The following is a 21,509-nucleotide window of genomic DNA, read 5'->3' on the forward strand; positions in this document are numbered from 1 at the left end:
GCTCCACACCTCTCCTGTAAAAAACACCTTGAAACATGCCAAGAAGAAGAAATACTGGAGAAACAGCTGGCTGTCATTGAACTATGCTAGTTCAAGTTGAGTACAAGCCTGAACATTTAATCAATGAAAGTATTCCTTATCAGCAAAAATAGGCACATTACAGTCATCAGAAAAAATTTGAAATGGGCAGAACAGGTTATTGGCTGTCCTGCCTTATGTGTGTCATTCGTGGTCTTTGAGTTATTTTTAAACTGTGTAAATTTTCCAAAGAGATAATGCAAATGATTCTTGTCCATGGAAATAGAAATAGCAGAAGGAAGTGAGAAGGGGCTCAGGAGAGGGGCACTGGCCATGGGGTGCCCTGCAAATAGTTTTCTCTTGCAAGGAATTAAGAAACTCCTCGGAGGTGTTGGACTGGCTTTGCAAACTGGGGAGTCAAGGTTGCTGGCTGGCGGTGAAGGCCCCAGGCAAGGGGCGGGGACCCGGGGGCAGGACCAGCTCGGGGGAGGGAGCCGGCAGCCGGGAGCCGGGAGCCGGGAGCCGGGAGCCGGGAGCCGGGAGCCGGGGCAGCCCCGGGGGAGGGGCGGCTCAGCCTCGGGGCGGGGGCGGGGGCGGGGGCAGTCCCGGGCGGGGGAGGGGAGGGAGCGGGGTGGGGAAGGGAAATGGGGCAGCCCGGGGGAAGGGACGCAGCACGGCGGGAGCCGAGCATGGAGGCTGAGGCCGCTCGCGGAGCCGCAGGTAAGGGGAGCCGCGGCCGGCCGGGCCCGAAGCCCGCTCGCCTCCCTCGCTGGCCTCCGCGATGGCCCCTCCCCGCGTGTAGGGTTTCAATGGCTGGGCTGGCCTGAGAGCTCGGGGCCCCAGCGCTGCAAAACCAGACCGTAAACAGCGCGCCGCGGCCAGGAAACTTTCCCCGGAGTCCGCGCCAGGGCGCCACAAGCCGCGCACCTGTCGCCGCCGGGGAACGAGCAGGGCGGAAGGCCCGGGGCATCGGCTGCGGGCGCTCACCCCCGGGAGGGGTTAGTCCTGGAAGGGTCACGGCCACGGCCACGGCTCTCCGGCGCGTCTCCGGGGCCACCCGGCATCCAGACCAATGACCCCGGCTTGGCGAGCTCACTGCCTTCCCATAGCCTTGGTGGCCTTGTCTGTGAAATGGGAACCGCACGGTGGGGGAGAAATCAGTATAGCAGCTCGGGTTACAGCGGGCGCCTCTGCCCCCCGCCACCCCCTTCCCGGCCTCTGTTTTGTCCCCAGGCGTCTTGCGCGACGGGCGCGCGGCCCCCAGCCCAGCAGGCCAGCGGGGGACTCTGGATTTGAGGGCACGCCCCATCCCTGCCCCCCAGCCCCCCTCCTCCCGCGAGCCCCAGGAGGGGCCCTGCCCGGTCCTGTCTCCGGAGAACCAAGCAAAACGGTGCCACTTCTGACTCTGAAGCACGTGGAACAAATCCCCAAAGCGGTGGTCGCCAGTTCCGCAAAAGGAGTGTTTGCAAGGGAGCTGGCGTCTGGGGGTTGGATGCCGAGAAAATGCCTCTTTGCCCCCTGCATCTTCTTCCTCGCGCGGGGACCGGAGGCTGGAAGGGCCCCGCGGCCGGTACCTCTCGACCTCTGGTCCCCTACGCGTCCAGGCCGGCCACGAGGCGCGCGGCCACAGTTGAGCAGCCCTGCCCCCACGTGCAATCCAACCCCAAACTGGACGCTTTCTCCCGCCACACATTTTTGTAAGGAAAAAAAAAAATCAATCTTATTGAAGCTCCTCTGCTTTTTATTGGAAGCCAACAGGGGCAAAGGACTGGTTTTAATGGCCTGCATTTAAAAGCTGTGACTTTGAGTTGTTTTCCCCAGATTTCGAGTGAGTTAAAGAGAGAAGGTGGCCACTAGCCAATTGTATGAATTTTCCATTACTTGTGAAAGTTTTCACTGGTCTAGAGATTGAGAAATGGTTTTTCTCTGTTTTTAGAGAGGGCGATGATACTGTTTCGTTTTTGATATTCCCCCACCCCCACCCCCCCGCCGTGGTCCTTTCTGGAAAGTTGGTCGCCATGGTTGTGGATAGGGAGTGCTGCTGCCAGTTTGTTTGAGAACTGGGTCAAGAAACACAAGTGGCTTGCTCTTCTGATCTCATCCAACACAACCCAAGATGGAGAGGATTTTGCCCACTTAGGGACTTACTGTACAGAACTATTTCCTTTACATTCAACACTTAGTGGGTGCAGAGTTGCTCAATCCATACCTTCTCCCTTCCCTTCCTCCTCTGAGTGGTACCATGAGTCAGAGAGTTCTCCCAACTATGGCCTTCGAGCTGTGCTTATCCTACCAAGTCTTTCTATGTTTCATGGGAAAAGTCATGGTAACTTCATCTTCTGGAAAAGTGTAGTTGGCCTAACCGGTGTAAGGATTTTCCTGTATTTCTTTCAGCATTTGCTGTGGCTTTCATGGTTGCTGATGGACCAGAGGACACACAGCGGTTCCACATTAATCATTTCCACATGTGCTAGAGCCTAATGGATTGGAGTTTTATGTAGCTGAACCATTGCCTGAGGGTTGATAGCCCGTTTCCAAAGAGGGCTTGAACAAATCACGTCTACGTTGGAATCCTTTTTCCTTTCGCAAGGAAGCATTAAACTAAGACTGACACTTTCAGATAAGGCTGTGTCCCAGTCACCACTTTAGCCCTATAATGTAGGGAAAGGGCAGGTGACATTCCCATGGGAGTTGTGTTCTGTATCTAGATGATCCTCCTCAATATTGGAGCTACCCTCAGTAATTCAAGACATGCCCCAGGGGGCCACACACACACACACACACACACGCACACACACATTCTCTCTCTCTCTCTCAGAGTTTGTATGTGTTTTTAATTTCTCTGATGCTGAAGACCCCTCTTAGGTTCCAGGAGCCCATCTGCTGCTACCATGTTAGCTTGGAGCATCCTGGAGAAGAAAAGGGAAGTCACACGTGATCTAGTTCTGTACTCCCCTCATCCTTCACCTTGAATTTCCCTCATCTGTAAGATAAGGACTTGACCTACCTCAGAAGGGTTACCTGAGACCCTGTGCTCATCACAGCCGACTGCTGGGCCCAGGGTAAAATTTAGGGTCCCTTCCAAGAAGGCCGTTTGTTTTGCCCCCATCCCTTCTGTTTACACCCAAATTGAAGTGTTTGTGAGATATGCCTGTTGGATGATCTCCACTCAGTTTAGTGTTCCAGGTAAGAAAAGTTCGGTGTTGGACGTTTGCACTGGTAATCAAGCAGAGCTTTATAGACAGGAAAGCAAGCAAGCAAGGAAAACTCTAAAGGATGGGTTGACTCTGAAGCTTGGGTCGAGGGAACAGGGACAGTGGTGATGCCAGTGAAGGAAGCAACTTTCAGAGGGCGAAAACGTGAAGCAGTCTAGACACAGCGATTTCAGAATGTTCCAGAGCATGCCTCTCGTTGGAGATAACTGAAGAGTTAGTCAGAAACACTAACCGCGGAGTGTGGGAAGAATCTAGAAAGGCCTAGAAAGCGCCTGCCCTGAGCTCTGTTGGGGACCCCAGGAGGCCTGGCGAGGGTGTCCCCTGGGAAGTGGGAGGAGGAGAGAGCTGAGGGCACGGCCTGAAGGCTCAGAGAGGGTGAAGTTCTGATATTATGAGACACGGACCCAGAGGAGGAGAGACCAGAAAGCAAAGAGGCCTCTGGCAGGGCCTGGTGCTGGGAGAGGCTGAGGCAGTTGCAGACCTGGGTCTGCTCAGAAGTGGGTCAGGGCAAGGGAGAAATAACTTGCCTAAGGTCACTCGCTAGGAAGTGGCAGGGTTGAGATTCACATGGGGGTGGTGGTAGTGGTCTGAGTCCACAGAGAAAGGAATCTGTCATGATGGTGATGTTTGATGTGGAACCCCCCCCCCCCAAAAAAAGAGTGTAGGCTCTGGAAGGAAGTACTGCATGAGTCAGTACCTAAGGAATCCAGTACCTTCCTTAGGGAGGACCTCATAGGAACACAAAACTTAAAAAAAAAAAAAATCAAATATCAATCAGCCGTTTTGGATCTTCTCTAGGTATTGAAGGTGTAGAAGCGTTCCCATAGAGGCGTGTGGCAAGTCTGAGTTTCTGGAAGCAGGGCCTCATTGGGGGCAGTGGGCAGGGGGCTGGGCTGGCCACTGGGACTCTTGTCATTGTCACTAAGTGCTTTCATGGCCCTTGGTGAGTCTATCCCTTCATTAGGAAGGAAGGGAAAGGACGGGATGGTCTCTAAAAATCCACCTGGCCGTGAAGTTTGTCAGTTACTTCCCACCCAACCAGACTGTAATCTCTTTGAGGGCAGGACCTTCATTGATCTTTCTTCTCTAGTACCTTGCTCTTACCTGGCACATAGAAGCTACCTGAGCTTTGAATGGAGAAATCATTTCCCCTAGGAGCTGGTGAAAGCTTTTGTTGGTCGTGTGGTTGTAGGATTACTGGGGAATTTTCTGCAGATTGGGGCTATCAGGATATGGGATGATACAGGCTGGCCTGCCGTCCCTGGGGCAGAGTGCCCCTGAACAGTGCTCTGGTCAGTGCATCCCTTGGAATACCTTTCCAGGGTCCTGCTAGTCCTGGGAGACCTGGTCCTGAGAAGGCCCTCCTAAAGGCTTGGGCATTTCATGTTACCTCCCCACCCCTTGGATATAATGATATCCATGCTAGAGATGCTTCTCACTTGCCTCCAGTTCTAAACAAGGGCTGTATTATGTCTGTGTTCAGTGGGGATCTCCACTGCATGAGGCCAGACCAGAAATGGCTGGTGTTCTGACCTCCTGCCATGTCTTGGCAGGATGGAGTGAATGATCAAGTGGCCAGAACTCAGGCTGGGTGGTGGGAGGGCAGTGGGCACTGAGGTGTTGTCTTTCTGACCTTTGAAACCCTAGTCTGCTGACCGGCTGACTGGCCTTAGCTGGGCTCCTGACAGCAGTTGGCTCCTGTCTCCTCTGATGACATTCTTATTTGTAGCTCAGCCTTGGGAAATTCCAAACAGAGGATTGTAGAAAATGACTGTGTTTTCTGCTGTGGCATGTGGTATAGAAAGAAAAGTCAGGGCAAAATTCAAGCACATTCGTTGGTCAGATGCCCCCCATGTCATGTGACTTTTAAAGTCAGGGTTGCTGGGTTGCAGGGGGGTGGGGGGGTGGCAGTTAAGACTGACTGTCAGTAGCAACTGAGGGTTGGGGCCTTTGAATAAGGCTCATTAGGATGTAACAGCTGTGGTTTGGAAATTCCATGCCTTTTAGTTCACCCATCCTCTGTTGTGGGTTTTCTTTTCCAAGGCCTGCCATCAGCAAGCTTGGGTCGGGGGGGTGGGACACACAGTGTGTGTGAATCCAAAGGCCACTGTCTGTTGACATCCAGGCATGCCATTCCCACCCCACTCTGGCCCCCTGGGAGCTCTCTCACATCAAACCCTTTGCATTCCCCAGGCCCGGGCTGTGGCCTCATTTCCTACTTAACCCAGTACCTATTGTCTGTCCAGGCACAGAAACCGTTTCCAGGGCTTCTTTGCTCCTCCAAAGCAGGGCAGCCACAGGGCCACTGGGACCCAGCTAAGGCAAGGGCTGGGGGGCCCAGGGGAGTGCCGAGGGGGAGCTCCCATCCCTGCATGTGTTGGGGGCTCCCAAGGCCCAAAAAACTCTTCTAGACCGCTCGGTTTCCTTGACTTGCAGAAATTAAGATAAATGTGTTTTTCTTGGAAACCGAGTTTCTAAACACTACTCTTGAATTCCGTTAAGACAGAGAGAAAGCTGTGTTCATTTCTTCATTGCATTTTGCTGAAATAAACCCTAATCGGAGTCCCTGAATATTTGACTCAGTGGTAAGAGCTTGAGAAGTTGATGTTGTGGAGACTTCCCCATTGCGTAAACCTTCCTCTGATGTCCCTGTCCCGATCTCTTCTGTTAGATTGCTACTTCGTGGACTATTATTATTATTTTTAAAAAGATTTTATTTATTTATTTGAGAGAGGGAGAGAGAGCACACAAACAGGGGGTGGGGGGCAGAGGGAGAGGGAGAAGCAGGCTTCCCCCTGAGCAGGGAGCCTGATGTGGGGCTCGATCCCAGGACCCTGGAATCATGATCTGAGCTGAAGGCAGATGCTTAACTGACTGAGCCACCCAGGAGCCCCAACTTCGTGGATTATTTTTGCTGAGTGTATGTATGCAGGTAGAGGGGTATAATGCGCAAACAGTGAATTATAGTTGGCAGTTCGTTTTGACCTTTATGTCTTCCAACAAGTAATTTCTGTAAGGCGTGTGTATTGCCTACATTTGGGCTCTTAGAACATCTTGGAAAAAAAATTATTTTAAGCTGTACAGAAAGAAAGGTATTGCTTTGTGTTTTTCTTACTACATGAACACTGAATAGAAATATTAAAATACTAAGAAATATTTGGGGTAATGAAACAAAATATGTCCTTCTGCTAAGGCATAATCTAGTTACTTGTTGATAAATATCTATTGTTAATCATAACAATGAAATATGAATATCAACAAATCATCTTGTTTTCATTTCTTTTATATTGAGATCCCCCACCCCAACCCTTGCCCTAATTCTATTTCTTCTCTCTCCTATTTTGAAATAGGATACCTATGTTTCTATTCTTTTGGGGGCTAACTTAGAAATTTTAATATGCATGTTAACTCTAATTCTGAAATTAATGAATTTTAAACCTCTGGAATCATCTAAAGGCCTTAGAGTGCTTTCATTCCACTTATCCCCTTCCCAGTTTATGTGCTGTTGGTATATATAGCACCTTTGTTCTATGATGATTTTTAATTTCCTTCAGTTAGATTTTCGTTTTGAATGGTCAGCACTGGCTTAGATTTTATCCACTTGTATATTATTTTCTTTGCTCCCATTCCTTCTTCTTCTTTTTAAAAGATTTTATTTATTTATTTGAGAAAGAGAGAATGAACAAGCGAGCATGGGTGGGGGGGTAGGGGCAGAGGGAGGAAGAAGCAGACTCCCCACCAAGCAGGGAGCCCAACGTGGGGCTCAATCCCAGGACCCCAGGATCATGACCTGAGCCAAAGGCCGAGGCTTAACCAACTGAGCCACTCATGTGCCCCTGCTCCCATTCCTTCTTAATTAACTTCCTCTTGAGGTTATTTTCCTTTCTCCTGAGGTGTATGCTTTAGAAATAACTTTAGTGAGGATTTTCTGGTAGCAAACCCCCTCAGGTTTTGTTTTTCTAAACATTTCTTTATTTGCCCATATTCTTGGAAGTTACTTTTACTAGGTGGAGGATGAAAGTCCTTTAAAAATGTTCTTCCATGATATAGTCTTCCATGGAACACTGCATCAGAAACTAATGATGTAATGTATGGTGACTAACATAACATAATAAAATGAAATAAAAAAAAAATGTTCTTCCATTGTCATCTGACTGCCATAATTGTGGTGGAGAAGGCCACTGTTGGTCTACTTGGCATTGGAGGATCTGTCTTTGTCTTCTGGCTGCTTTTATGGTCCTATTTTTGTGTTTGCTGTTTTGCAGATTGACCACAGTGTGTCTAGGTGGGTATTTCTCTCTTTTTTTTTTTTCCTGCTTTGGGGATTGGTTGGGATTCTAGTATCTGAGGATAGGTATCTTTCATCAGTTATGGAAAAATTTCAATCATTTCTTCAAATCTTGACTCTTATTCATCCTATTTTCTCCTTCTAGAACCTCAGTTAAGATTGTTACTGGACCTTGTTATCCTATTTACCCTCTTTCTTAACCTGCCTATCATATTTTACACCTGTGTCTTTCTATGCTGCATTCTGGGCAATTTCTTCAGATATATTTTCCAGTTCATCAGCTATTTAAGACATTCATTTCTAGAAGTTCTACTTTCTTTTTCCCTAGAATCTTATTGGTCAAACAGTAATTCTGGCTCTTTACATTTCCTATTTAAATTTCTTTAGCCATATTTACTATCCTTATCTTCTATACTGGATAATTTCAACATCTAAGTCTTTGTGGGTTTGGTTTAGTTTGTGCTGACCCTGTTGTGGCTGTTTATTTCATGTTATGTTCAGAGATTTTTTTTTTTTTTTTGAGCAATAGTAAAGTTTATTGAGTGATAGTACAAAGCTCCCGAAGAGGGAGGGGATCCAAGAGGTTCAGCAGTTTTTGAAATCAGGTCTGAATGACCCCAAAGCTGAAGCCTTTCCCTCATGCTCAAACTTCACGGCCTGTGTGGCTCAGTACTGGGGAGATCTGACAGAGTGGCATCCTTTTGTGGGTGCTTCATCTATCTTTTCAGATGGGCTCATTTCATAAAACCTTAAGGAAAATACTTAGTATTTTAGAATAATGTACATCTTATTCTTTCTGTTGGCACGTGCATCGATTTTCCCCTTTGGAAAGAACTAGGATCTTAGCAGACTTAAGCTGCTTCCAATGTTAGCTTATAAATCTGTCACAAGTTGAAAACTCCCAGTAGAATTTCATTGACTTATGTGGAGGGGAGGGGTTAGAGTAGAAGGTCACCTTGGCCCCTCACCCCACACATCCAAGTAGCAGTTAGTTCTGCCATGTCTACCGCACATCTGGCTCACACCTGCCATATCTTTCTTCTCATCTCCACTGCCATCACTGATCCAAGCCATTGTCATGCCTGCCTTAACCTGCATCATCTCTGGTTTGGTTTCCTACTGCGTTGTGCTCTGGAAGAAGCAGTAAACACACGTTCCAGCTATCATGTCCTGTTGGGGACCTTTTCAGCAGCCTCCTCTTGCATTTTCCTTGAAACCTGAAGTCAGGAACAAGGCCAGGGTCCTGTAACTCTGCCTGCCTGCTTCCTGTGATTCTTGCCCTTCTTCCCTTGGCCAGCCATGCTGCAGGCACACTGGCTGACCTTTAACTCTTGGAATCCCTCTGCTCCTTTCTTCCTCCTGCATGTCTGGGGGCCCTTGCCCCTGCTCTGAACAGGGCTGACATTTTATTCTTCAGTCCTCTGCTGAAAGTTGCCTCCAGATCGAACTTCCCCAGTCATCCTGTCTCCTGTCTCCCCTTCCCTTCTCCTGCCATACCATATGAGTGTTTAACTGTTTTTGTGTCTCCCTGACCAGGCTGTAAGTTCTATAAGTGCAGAGACTGTTTCTGCTTTTTTGTGAGAGTATTGCCTGGCACCCCTAAATGATGGCCATGATGTTTTATGTTACACATTTTAATAGCAGAAAATTTTGCAAACCTTGGCTGTGGGGTTGGTATTGAATGTGACCTGGGTCTGATTAGAACTCTTCCTAGGACCCTGGGCTGTCAGGAAGACCTTGGTCTAAGTGGATGTCACCCTTGGGTAGGGACCCTGGGAGCAGGTGTCATAGAGGCTTCATTCAGGGCGTTACTATATTATTATTATTATTAAAAACTCATAGAAGCTCTTTTTTCCCTCCAACCTTTAAAATGGCTTACCAAAAGGCATTGCACACTTAGTCTGTCCACTTTTGACTTCAGCCACCTCCCAGCCACTGCTATCTTTGTTTGGAGTGTGGCTCAGCTGGACAGTGGGCAGAGATGGGCATCATTGCCCTGTGATGCAGGTCGTGTGAATGCATCCTCTGTAGGTAGCCCACTTAGGCCACACCAGCCTTGTCATTTAACCCCTTGTGAATTCACGTCCTTTTACTTCTCACAAGGTTTTCAAAGTACATGTTAAAACGTATGACGATAATTTTCAAAAGACTTGAATAGACCTTTCTCCAAAGAAGGCATACAGATGGCCAGCAAGCCCATGAAAAGATGCTTAACATTACTAATCATTAGGGAAACGCAAATTAAAACCATAATGAATACCACTTTGCACCCATTGGAATGGCTGTTATAAAAATAACAAACCCCAAACCCCCACAAAAACCAGAAAGTAACAAGTGTTGGCGAGAATGTGGAGAAATTGGAACTCTCATGCACTTTTGGTGGGAATGTCAAATGGTGCAGCCACTGTGAAAAACAGTATGGTGGTTCCTTAAAAAATTAAAGATAGAATACCATACGATCCAACAATTCTAGTTCTGGGTATTTACCCTAAAAGAAGGGAAAGCAGGGACTGAAAGAAATATTTTAAATCCATGTGCATTGCAGCATTCTTTGCAATAGCCAAAGATGAAAGCAGCCCAAGTGTCCAACAACAGATGAGTGGATAAACGAAATGGCATTTTTACACACACACATGCATACCCACACACATATACACGTATTATATAATGTAATATTATTCAGCCTTAAAAAGGGTATTTTAAGCAGTGCTGTGCTGAGTACTAGCTGCCATTTGGTGCTGGTAAACAGTGCGTGGCTCTTGACATGGTATAAATTAGTAAGCAGGGGCATTGGTAAAGGCTGTGCTGGAAATCTTAAGATCTGCATTTGAGTCCAGCCCTACTACTAATTTTCTGATTTTTGAACTTCTGTTTCCACATCTGAAAAATGGGGTTAGTGCTTTGTGTGCTTTATTGACTTCAAAGGGTTGATGTAAGTTTCAAGTAAGCAAGGACTTGGGTGAAAGCCCTTTGTAAACTGGAAAACGCTCTGCGAATGTAAGGTGTAAAAGGGTATATTTTAATGCGAGAACTCATTGTTAATATTCTAATACTTTTTCTCCCAGCTACTACTTTTTTTTTAAATTTATTTTGTATTGTTTTAAGTAATCTCTACGCCCAATGTGGGGCTCGAACTCACGATCCCAAGAACAAGAGTCATGTGCTCTTGCGACTGAGCCTACCAGCTGCTGGATAAAGTTTAGAAACTTTATCCACAGAGGCAGAATATAGCTTTTTTTTTTGCAAATTTTTTTAATTTAAAACTGAGCTGGTACTGATTTTGAATAGTCGTATTTGGCGTGTACCTCTTCATCTACTTTTTAGCTTTACACAAGAGTCCAGTGCCCTTATAAAAATGTAGCTACCTTGATACATTTCCAGTTACCGGGGAGTAACTGCCTTCTCCCTAAGTAAATAATTTTTTTAGGTTTAAGGTAAACCCATTCTTTTCCATCCATTCTCCTTGCATGGTAGTCTGGGTGATGAGTCTAAGTTCCATGCGGTGCGTACAACTTAATCTAGAACCGGGTTGCGGAGACTAAGGACAGGTCTATTTTCAGCTCCCTTTGTTGCTTTGCCCAGGGCTGGGTATGCCAAATAGAAGCCGATTTTTTTTTTGCTCTTCTTCAGAGATATTATTGTTTGCAGTGTAATAGATGAACATATAGGGATACGATTTTTGGGTAAGTTTGGAGAAATGTTATTCTGTGAGTAATGGCTAAAAGCATTACGTTGATGAAGAGTTATTTTTCTTCCTCTCATTGTGTGCTGTGTGGTTTAGGGCTCTGGTTCCACTCTGGGCGGTTGCTCCCCCCAGCATTTTCCCATCAGCTCTAGAGCCACCATTAATGGTGATGTCATTGACACTGGGGCTTGGTATATTGGCACCTGAGCATGTGCCAAGGCCTTCTTCCTTCTCAGTAAAGGTTAGACAAATATGACACCGTGGTGATGGCCACGTGGCAGAGAGCGGCTGGGGTTCAGGGATGAGGGAAGCCTGAGCTTCCTGCAGTTGTCACAGTGAGGGCCCCTCTTCTGTTACCATTCATAAGGAGGCATATATGTGAGATGCTGTTTCATCCCGTGTGCCCCAAACAGGGCACGCTTGTCGCCTGATGTGACACCTCTTTGTATGCAAAAGGAACAGTATGTTTCATTCCCCCCTCATATCCTTTTGAATGTTGCAGGGGGGAAAATAGTTTTATCTTTGTATCATTTGCCTAAAAGGAAGGTGAACCAATGCTCAGATTATGAGACCTTCATATTAGAAGCAATTAGGATTACATAAACCTTTGTGTGGGTGGCACATAAAGTCATTTGCATATTTTAGCATCTTAGATTTGAGACAAGTGATTTATTCTCAGCCAAGGCAATGACAAGTTGCAAGTGGGCCAATACTAAATATGTGATAACAGAGCGACAGGCTCCCTGTCAATTACTGGGGAACGAAACCTTCCCGCCACCACCTGCAGACCTTTCCCCAGCGTGCCTCCGTTCCCTGACAGTTTTGCTCATCTGCTCGAAAAATTCTAACATATTCTACATTCTGTCTTCCAACTTTTTTTTTTTTTCAATTCTTTGCTAAGAATACTTTGGCAATCAGATGCTCTTCAAAACCAACAAAAATATCCAAGTGTGTGTTTGCTTCACCTTCTGTTTTCTACTCTTTCTACACTTTTCTTGCCGGGTGGGCCACCGGGCTCCAGGCGTTTGCACCTTTGCCGTCTCTCTGAGAGTGATGCTTCCTCCTGCCCTGACATTCCTCCGAAACACTCTTCTCTGAGGTCCTTGTCATCTGTCAGTTAGTGTTCTGGGACCAGGGGTCCTTGGTTAAGTGAGTTTGGGAAATAAATGCTAGATTTTTTTTAAAGATTTTATTTATTTATTTGAGAGAGCGAGAATGAGAGAGAGAGAGAGAGAGCACATGAGAGGGGGAAGGGTCAGAGGGAGAAGCAGACTCCCTGCTAAGCAGGGAGCCCAATGTGGGACTCAATCCCGGGACTCCAGGATCATGACCTGAGCTGAAGGCAGTTGCTTAACCGACTGAGCACCCAGGCACCCAATAAATGCTAGATTAAGCAAAACCCACTGCTTTAGGATTTCTAAATGTTCCACTTGCTGATAGGCATGTGAGTTCTAGGTGCCCCGGCAGACCTCCTTTTTTTTTTTTTTAAGATTTTATTTTATTTATTTTAGAGAGAGAGCGTGAGCATGTGGGGTGGGCTGAGGCAGAAGGAGAATCTCAAGCAGACTCCCTGCTTGAGTGTGGAGCCCGACAAGGGGCTCGATCCCACAACCCTGAGATCATGACCTGAGTCAACATCAAAGAGCCGGATGCTTAACCAACTGAGCCACCCAGGCGCCCCTAAGTGCCACTGCGGACCTCCTTTTTGAAATGTGCTGGCCTTGGAAGCCCCGTTCACAGCCTTTCTTATGGATGCGCTTGGGAAAAGGCTGGAATGGCACGAGGAGAGTCATCGTGCTGGCTGTACAGACTTGGATTCTTTGATAGGAAGTAAATGCCAGGCAGTGTTTTGCACAACTGGGGGTTTTTCTCACAACCGGTTTCCCCCCGCTCTCTGGAAGTAGAGCGTTCCCATGAAACCTCTCGTAAGCTGGAACCGTGTAAAGAGAAGAATCAGTTACCATTAATGTACACGGAAAAGATTTTGAGCATGCCTAGACCCAAAACTAACCTGTCTTAGACTTGTCTGATAGCTTAGGATGCATCTTGCTAAGGGATACATAAAATAAATCGAGATAAAGGGCAGATGCTCACAGACACTGTTCAGAGCTCTGGGAGCTTAGCTTGGTGCGTGATTAGTTCCTGGGGAAGGAGCCCATCAGGACCACCTTCAGGGCTCAGCTGTGCAGTGTATCTATAAGAGCTCACTGCAGAACTGACGCTCAACACTATTTTTGCTTTTCACCTTTTATCATCAAAGCAAAAGTCCTCTTTGGATTTCTTCAGTTAGTGAAAACAGGGAGCTCTTTCATAAAAGTGAAGGGGTGTCATTTGAACTTTTGGAAAGTGGAGGATACCAGTATATGCAACAGCCCTCCTTTTTTTTTTTTTTTTAGTTAAACATAGTCATCCTTTAAGTTAAACGTAGTTCTCAGTTTGAAGGCATCCTGTGGTGTGGTGAAAGCTTTGGTGGCTCAAGATGAAGTTTGCATTTGTAAATATGGAATTTTTTTTAAGACTTTATTTATTTATTTGAGAGAGAGGGATAGAGAGCACAACCAGGGGGAGAGAGGGGCAGAGGGAGAGGGAGAAGCAGACTCCTCACCGAGCAGGGAGCCCGACTCGGGGCTCGATCCCAGGACCCCGAGATCATCACCTGAGCTGAAGACAGATGCCCAACCACCTGAGCCACCCAGGCGCCCTGTGAATATGGAGTTTTAAAGCGTACAGCTCGAAGACACACAACTCTGGGATTGCACTGTGTGGTAAAACACATGTTTCTCTAGAAACGGGGAACTGGATGAATTCCTCGTCCGGAATTCTGAGCACCTGAGGCAGCTTTGACGAATCTTCTCCCTTTAGGTGCTGCCCTCACAGCCTTGGGTGTGTAGAACATGTGGGTTCAGAACTCCACAGACTCTTCTTGCAACATGCCTTGGTGTCTCCTGGTGCTCTTCTCTCTCTGGTTACAAACTAGTCTCCAAGTTTCCTGCTAAGTCCCAAATTAGTCACTTAATTCCCTTTGGCAGTTTCTTCTATAATATGGATCCTTTCTTATAAGTTCCTTTCAGAAGAAAATTGATTTGTGAGGGAAAAGCAGACCACTGGTGTGAAAAATAAAGAAAAGCAAAAAAAAAAAAAAAATTCTATATTAGGAATAGCCACCCTTAACCATTCTTGAAAAATAAAAGTAGAATACTACCTTATAATTTTGTGTCCTTGAGATTTTTTTCACATATTATGAGCAAGAGTTGTTCTTAACTGTAATTCAAGAATGACAACCCACATGACTACAGAAAAATAAAGTGATTACAGTCAGCTTTTCCAGTGACATAATGCCTTGTAGTTAACTGATGGATAGATAGAGGCTTTCATTGAGGTCAAAATTCTCAAGAGCGAGGCTAGTAAAATTTAAAATATCTATTAATGTTTCTCCTAATAATAGTTCCATATGAGAAAAATCTCACTTTGCTAAAATGAAAGAACTTTGCTCATCTTTGTGGTGAGGTAGTAGTTAAGAGAATATTCTGCAAGTGATACTGAACGAATGGCTAAGTGCACAGCATTGACCTCTTTCGGGGTTTTCATTAATTGGCATTGCTGTTTATATTGGGAGGACCAAAAAGTGCTGGGAAGAGCATTAGGCTTTGCCGGACTGAGCAGCAGGGGCTGTCCCAGTTGAGGCTGTGGCTGATGGGCACTGGGTGACAGGCAGTGGCTCAGGGGGACGCCGTTCACGCCACCCTAGGAACTGGAACTTTGGTACAAAGATCCTGACTGATTTAAGTATTTTCCCTAGAAGCAGGCTTTATGAGGTACCACTTTGTTGTCGTTCTGGTGACTACAGCAAACATATGCTTAAAGTGAATTCTTAAATTGGGGGCTCATCTGGGGATTTCATTTTCTTTACAGTCTGCAATGAATTATCATTTCAACTGTGTGCCTTTTTCATAAAAGCATTTTACATTGTACTGGAAAGATTACATTCTTTTGGCTTTGGAAAAATATTTCCTGTTCAGCTCAAGCCATTAAAGCCTGTTAGCATTTCACATCTGGAAGCCCCTGCCCAGAGTTGGCCTTCCATCCCCAGCGAGGGGAGCTTGGCCGCCCAGCTCAGCTCCAGAGCGCATGCGTAAAACACTCCCGACTTGTTTACTTCCTGGAGGCCCCTGGGCACTGCCCAAGTGTGCCTTTGCGGTGTGTGTGTGGTGGGGGGGTGGGGGAGTGGGAGGCTTCCTTCCTCTTGGGGTCGTGTGTGTGTGTGTGTGTGTGTGTGTGTGTGTGTGTGTGTACGCACACGCGCGCCTCCTGGGCTGAGGAGGGAGTCTATCTTCCTGCCAAGTTGGGGAGGGGTCTTTCTTCCTCTGGAAGGGCAGGGGTTCCCTTTCCCAGCGGGCATTGGATGCTCCCCCTCCTGCCTTAATCACTTCCTTTTTTCATTCCACCCAGATTTCCAGAAAACAAACCCAAACATTTTGTGTGTGAGAGCGAAGCTGCTGGAGCTTTTCTAATGGGGGATTTCCCCCGCTCACCCCCACACTCACACCCCACCCCCAGACCGAGGAGTACTAATTAAACCCCGAAGGGCTGAGGAATTGAGCTCTCTTCCACTAGGCTGGTTTGCCTGCCCCAGGACACTTCTTAGGAGTATGGGGTCCGAGCCCAGCTTGGAGGTTATTTAAAGGGGAAGGGGGCATGGGTGCTGCGTTGTTCTGTGAGTGTTGAGATGTTTGTAGCTGCCCTCCACTTCCCAGAGGGTTAATCTCTGTGTTTTAGGGCCCTGCTCCCCAGAGGCAGGCCTGATTCTTCTTGTGGGCTTCCTGCAGAGAACCCCCCCCACCCCGCCCCAGGGCCAAAGGTGGCCTGGGGTTACTGTCCAAGGAGTTCTCTGAGGGGGGTCTCGCAGCGGGCGGAACCAGCAGGGGAAATGATTTCATGGTGTTCAAGGAGCAAAACACATTCATTGCATTTCTCATGACCACATGCGACCAGAATTGATGCCAGGTAACCCTTGGCAGCCTGTAGGGGAGCCCTGCAGGGGCCTTCCTGGGCCCCTCTAGGAGCACCCAGGCTTTTGGGCCCTGTGGCCATGGTGAGGTGCCCCCTCTCCCAAAGCCCTGAAGACCACAGTGTCCTCCCTGACCCCTGTCCCAAGGGGCCGAGTTGGGCTTCTCAGTGGAGCTGGTGGATGCAACTGTCCTGGGAGTCCCAGACCTCACCGGAGGGCACTTGAAGGCTTGGGGCTGACAAGCATCTCTCCTTGAGAAGCACAGGCAGCAGAGAGTATAAACTGGGGGCAGGGGATGTTGACTCCCTCCTGGGGGCAGTTAGGGAACCGTGGTTATTCAAGCTGCTTTCATGGGGCAGGCATGCAGCCTGAGCTGGGTGCTTCAGGGTTGAAGCAACCCTCTTTCCCGTTTGATCTTCTTAATTTATTTGAATGTGCACAGTCTTTTTTTCATACCTGTGGGAAGCCACTTGACTTTCTAGAAGAATGAATAGCAGTTTGAAAGAAGAGCCCAGCTAACCACCCACCCAAATTTCCTAAGTGCTCAGTGTGGGAAAGGCCTGGGGAGGGGTCTTCCGTGGCAGGGTGGGAGAGGAGAGAGGCAAGCACACAAGGTGCTCTGAGGAGCACTCCGTGTTCCTGGGTTGGGAGAGAGTGGGGTCAGGCTGCCTCCCTTGCCCACCGAGTTCCTGTGTGTGCGGCCCCGAGGGAGTGGGAGGCGGCAAATGTGGATTCATTCCCATCCTAAACTGAGCTGGGATTCGAACATAGGACTCAGTGGCCCCCCGAGCCCTTGCCTTTTGGGGCTCCAGGAAGGCTCCTAGGAGTGCTGGTGCCTGAGATGGGCCTTGAGGATGTCAAGATAGAAGGAGTGAGGAGCGGGGGCATAAGAGCCTCTTGGGTGCTGGGAGGGGGAGGGGGCGTGGAATTCTAAGGGCCTTCTGGGCTGAGTCACTCACATAATCTGAGTGTTTGCACAGATCCTGAGCTCAGTCAGACCTGCTGCTGACTAGCCAAGCATTCTCCTCTTGGCCTTGGTTTCCTCGTCTGCAAATGGCGGTGAAGCTAACTCATTGAGATACGGGGTGGGGAGTGCTCAGCATCCTGCTGCACCTCGGCCCCAGGGAACCCAGCTGGGTTATTTTGGTTGGTGGCTAGTGGAGGGTGGACAAGCAGGAAGGGTGAGGCTAGAGGCTGTTGTGAGCAGCTGAGCGTCAGGACTAAGGACGAGCATGGAGAGAGGTGAGGCAGGCTGGTCTTGGTGACAGGTTTGAAGTGGACCCTGAGTTAGGAGCCAGGATTCCAGCCTGGATCCATCCAGCCTCTACGCTCTAGGCTTGGAAGGCCCAGTAGGGAGTAGGGGGAGGGGCCTAGAGTTTTAGCTCGGGGCTCTGTCCACTCAGTTGTGGGGGGTGGGGGGGCCCGGGGTTCTGGGTGCATGGGGAGGGGTCTGGGCTTCTTTGGCTGAGCACGTACGTGGGTGTCTACAAGCGTGTGCCTTTCGCAGCAGAATATGTTGCCTATACAGACGTACTTATAGAGGGAGAGATCCCAGAGTCCATCATTGACTTATTTCATTGTCATCAAGAGGACTGTTAATTCTTCGTCTTTATTTGAAACCTTTGTATCTGTGCATTTATAGTTGTCATTTTTTGGGACACATTTTATCCTCAAATACTTTTTAAAAAATTGGGTAGTGGGAGAATGTATTTGCTCAGCGATTTGTCACTCTCTGTGTGTGCCCATGACACGTCCAGTGTGTCAAGCCCGGGGCAGGAGGTGGGCTTATGCATAGGTGGGGGTCTTGTCCGCAGCCGCTCTGGACGTCCTCCCTTTTCCATGAACATTTCCCCCAGTAACTCGTCCATGGCGGTGACACTCACACGGGCAAACTCCTTAGACTGGAGACTTGAACCCTTTTGCCGCTAACAACAGCCTCTCTTTCCTGAAAAGTGGCTGGCAGGAAGGAATGGAAACTCAGAAAGGTGGGAAGCCACTATTTCTGTGAGTGAAGGCTTATCTGTCTTGAGGAGGTGGAGGACGGGGAGGATCAAGTGGCCGTTTCGGCAGCCTCCCCCCATAGGAGGCCCAGAGCCGAATCAGAGGCAGGATCCACAGAAAAGAGGGGACCGCAGAACCCTCTCCCACTTGGGGACATGCCAGCCCGAGGCCGGCCAGCATCTCAGGGGAAAACTAACCACTGCTTCTGAGCTGAATTGGATGCTGTCAATTTGGATGATTCTTCGAGGATATAATTTTCCTCTACAAGTGTGAGGACAAGAAAGAGACACTGAGGAAGAGCCGGGGGAAACGTGCAAATGAATATGTACAGTAGTCTCCCTGTGTATGGACACGTTTGCAGTTCCTACCAACAAGTACATTTTAACTCTCTACATAACAGAAAGCCCAGCACGAGGAGACGAGTTGGCAGATCTCATCAACCTGCACAGCGAATATGGAGGCTGGCAAAATCGTAACTCAAGCTGGATTTTGTCACAGTTATCAAGGTTCTCACCAGCTAGTGTGGGCTCTTCAGGTCCCTGCCTGTGCACATAGCTGCTGGGGCTTCCCTCCGGGAAGATACCTGGGAAACCATTTGGTGGTTTGGTGTATGCAAGGAAGTTTCTGTAGTATCCTAAGGCGGGGGGGGCAGGTAGAACTTCCTATCTCCCCGGGGTCGCTGCCAACCCTGCCATTGGGAATGTCTTCTATTTTCTTTTGGCACCTGATGCAGAACTATTTTTTCATTAAAAAAAAAAAAAGGGAAACGGGGCTCCCGGGTGGCTCAGTGGGTTAAGCATCTGCCTTTGGCTCAGGTCATGATCCCGGGGCCCTGGGATGGAGCCCTGCATCGGGCTCCCTGCTCATCAGGGGAGTCTGCTTCTCCCTGTCCTTCTACCCCTCCCTGTGCTCGTGCTCTCACTCTCTCTCTCTCAAATAAATAAAATATTAAAAAAAAAAACAAAACCTTGAAAAAAATAGGGGAACATGATTTTTACGGCAAGTGTTACTTGTATGCTTAAAAAAAAAAAAACACTTCGGAAATGAGGGACTTCCCCTTTAACAAAAGAATAAAACTAATGTCATTTCTTGCTGTCTTTTTTCCCCTAGCAGGCGTTTACCCAGTGGATATTTTGGAAGATGACCCTGAAAGGCATCGGGAAGCAGCCCTGGCTTACTATGCCACGCTTAGGGAAGGGATGCAGCCCTCAGTAGAGCTTTTCTCTCTTCCTACGGGGGAGCAGGTATGTGTGGTCTTCCTTGTTGGTAGAGAGCTCTGTAAAATCTAACTTACTAGAAAGTAGAACGTTAGTACTAGAAAGAGTATTATAGATTTAAAAACAACAACAACTACTTCTGGAGTGAATACTAGAATAATTGCACTTTGAGAAGCAGAAGGAATTCTAGAATGGCATTCTGGAGTCCTGAGGGTAAGTCCGGTTATGCAAGGTGGTGAGTGAGACAGCCTGCTATGAATCCCACATCTATCGCTTACTAGCTGTGTGACCTTGAGCAAGTGTCTTAACTTTTTCTGGTGTTGGTGTTCTCATATCTAAAATTGGGACAATAACAGAGCTTACCGGGGTGCCTGGGTAGCTTTGTCGGGAGAGCATGGGACTCTTGATCTCAGGGTTGTGGGTTCAAGCCCCACGTTGGGTGTGGAGCCTATTTGGAGAAAAACCAAAAAAACAAAAAACCCCCCAGAACTTACCTTGTATTGTTATTACAAGGACTAAATGAGACCCTGTGTTTACGTAATGCTTGGTTGAGCCTCAGTTTCCCCATGTGTAAAATGAGGGGCTTGGTTGCTCTTTGGTCTCTAAAGTTTGGCTCAGTTTTAAAATTTTGTGGTTTGGAATGAAGTTTTATCAATTGGAATTTGGTTACATCAATGTGATTTTTAGAACTGATAGCCTTTTGGCTAAGGACTGGGAGAGAACAGAGAGAAATGAAAACCGTTTGTTAGGACGGTGGTACTGTGGGTGAAATTTTTAAAAATGCGTTATTTTGAAGAACGGTTTTTCTCATGCAGTAAGTGAAAAGAATATGTGAATCTTGGGTTGTACCTCAGTCAGTCACCTTTCTTTCAGATTGAAGTCTGATCTGTTCAAAGAGACAAGATTTTCTTGTTTTGTATGTAGAAGATTTTACTCGTACCAGATGATATCATTGCTGTCTGTCCAGCAGAGTAGAGTTTTATTTCACTGTACTGAAGTTGTTCCAGAGTTCATTAGAACAGTGGCTTGTGTAGCTTATACAGTTGTGGCTTCCTTGAGACTTTGGAGATGCTAGTTCATAATCAACTCCTAGAAGAATCCCCTGGATGATTCTACATTGTGGAGCTGCAGACTGAGGTCCCAGCACTCACACGCCTTCAGCGCCCCCTAGTGGCAGTTATGCCGAAAAAGGAAGCAAGCTCTCCGTTAGGGTTAGGGTTGCTAATTCTTTGGGGGAGCCAGGGGCTGTGGGCTGCAGGGTGGGATGGAGTGTGGGGAAGGCTAGGTGTAACCTGAGAAGCGGGTGAAATCTGAGAGCTCTGAAGGACTCTACGATGCCCTTTCAGTCCTCTGTTTTCATTTCACCCTTATTTCTGAGATTACATTACTTAAAAAAAAAAACCTACTATGTAAGTATGTGTAGTGAATGAATAATTTTAGTGTTATTAGCAAAAACATAATAAAATAGGACAGCCCTTAAAAATAAGTTGTTTTTATGTGATAGGAATGCTGAAAGGACTTTATAAATTTTCATGAGAATATTTTCAATTGTTTTCCTACCATTTTGGCATTTCCTTAAGAAATTGTAGACACGCCCTATCACTTAGCAGTTGAAATAGTCTCATTTGGGGTAGTATCAGAGTTCCTCATTGCTTTTAGCAAATTTAACTTTTCTTTTGGAATCCTGAGAAATTTTTCCAAACGAAAAGAAAGATGAGAAGGTGGTTTGAGGATATATCACACCACATTGCTCTGGTTCTCGGAAAAGTCCTAATTAACTGTTTCCAGTCTTGAAACTGCCCTATCACATTTAAAATACAATAATACTTATTGATTTTTCTGGCAATAAACCAGGGTATGCTCATTGTATAATATTTAGGAACTATCACCAGGGACAGAGAAAATGAAAAAAAATCACAGTTAACTGCTGTGAATATTTTGACGTGTTTCCATGATTTTTATTTCTGCATATACTTTTTAAACATTCAGGTCTCTCTCACAATACAGTCTGATCTGTAATAAACATCTTTCCATGTCGATACAATGCTTTGTACATTTTTTTAAAAAGATTTTATTT

The 21,509-nt window shown here is 47.1% G+C and overlaps 1 protein-coding gene across 4 annotated transcripts in view; it reads left to right on the forward strand.

The window, feature by feature from the left end:
• Positions 1-671: 671 nt before the first annotated feature.
• The window catches only part of FAM169B (Protein), a 256,991-nt gene continuing 236,153 nt past the window's right edge, over positions 672-21,509 (forward strand). For 3 of the 4 annotated variants that reach the window (XM_081831589.1, XM_081831587.1, XM_081831590.1), the window contains exons 1-2: positions 672-738; positions 19,326-19,459. In XM_081831589.1, coding sequence (XP_081687715.1) covers positions 708-738; positions 19,326-19,459 — 165 coding nt within the window. In that variant the 5' untranslated portion in view covers positions 672-707. The remainder of the gene's footprint in view (positions 739-19,325; positions 19,460-21,509) is intronic. The other variant, XM_081831588.1, reaches the window with a different exon arrangement.

This window comes from Leptonychotes weddellii, chromosome 9 (assembly GCF_054177405.1).
Source record: "Leptonychotes weddellii isolate Sample4059 chromosome 9, ASM5417740v2, whole genome shotgun sequence".
NCBI classification, from domain to species: domain Eukaryota; kingdom Metazoa; phylum Chordata; class Mammalia; order Carnivora; family Phocidae; genus Leptonychotes; species Leptonychotes weddellii.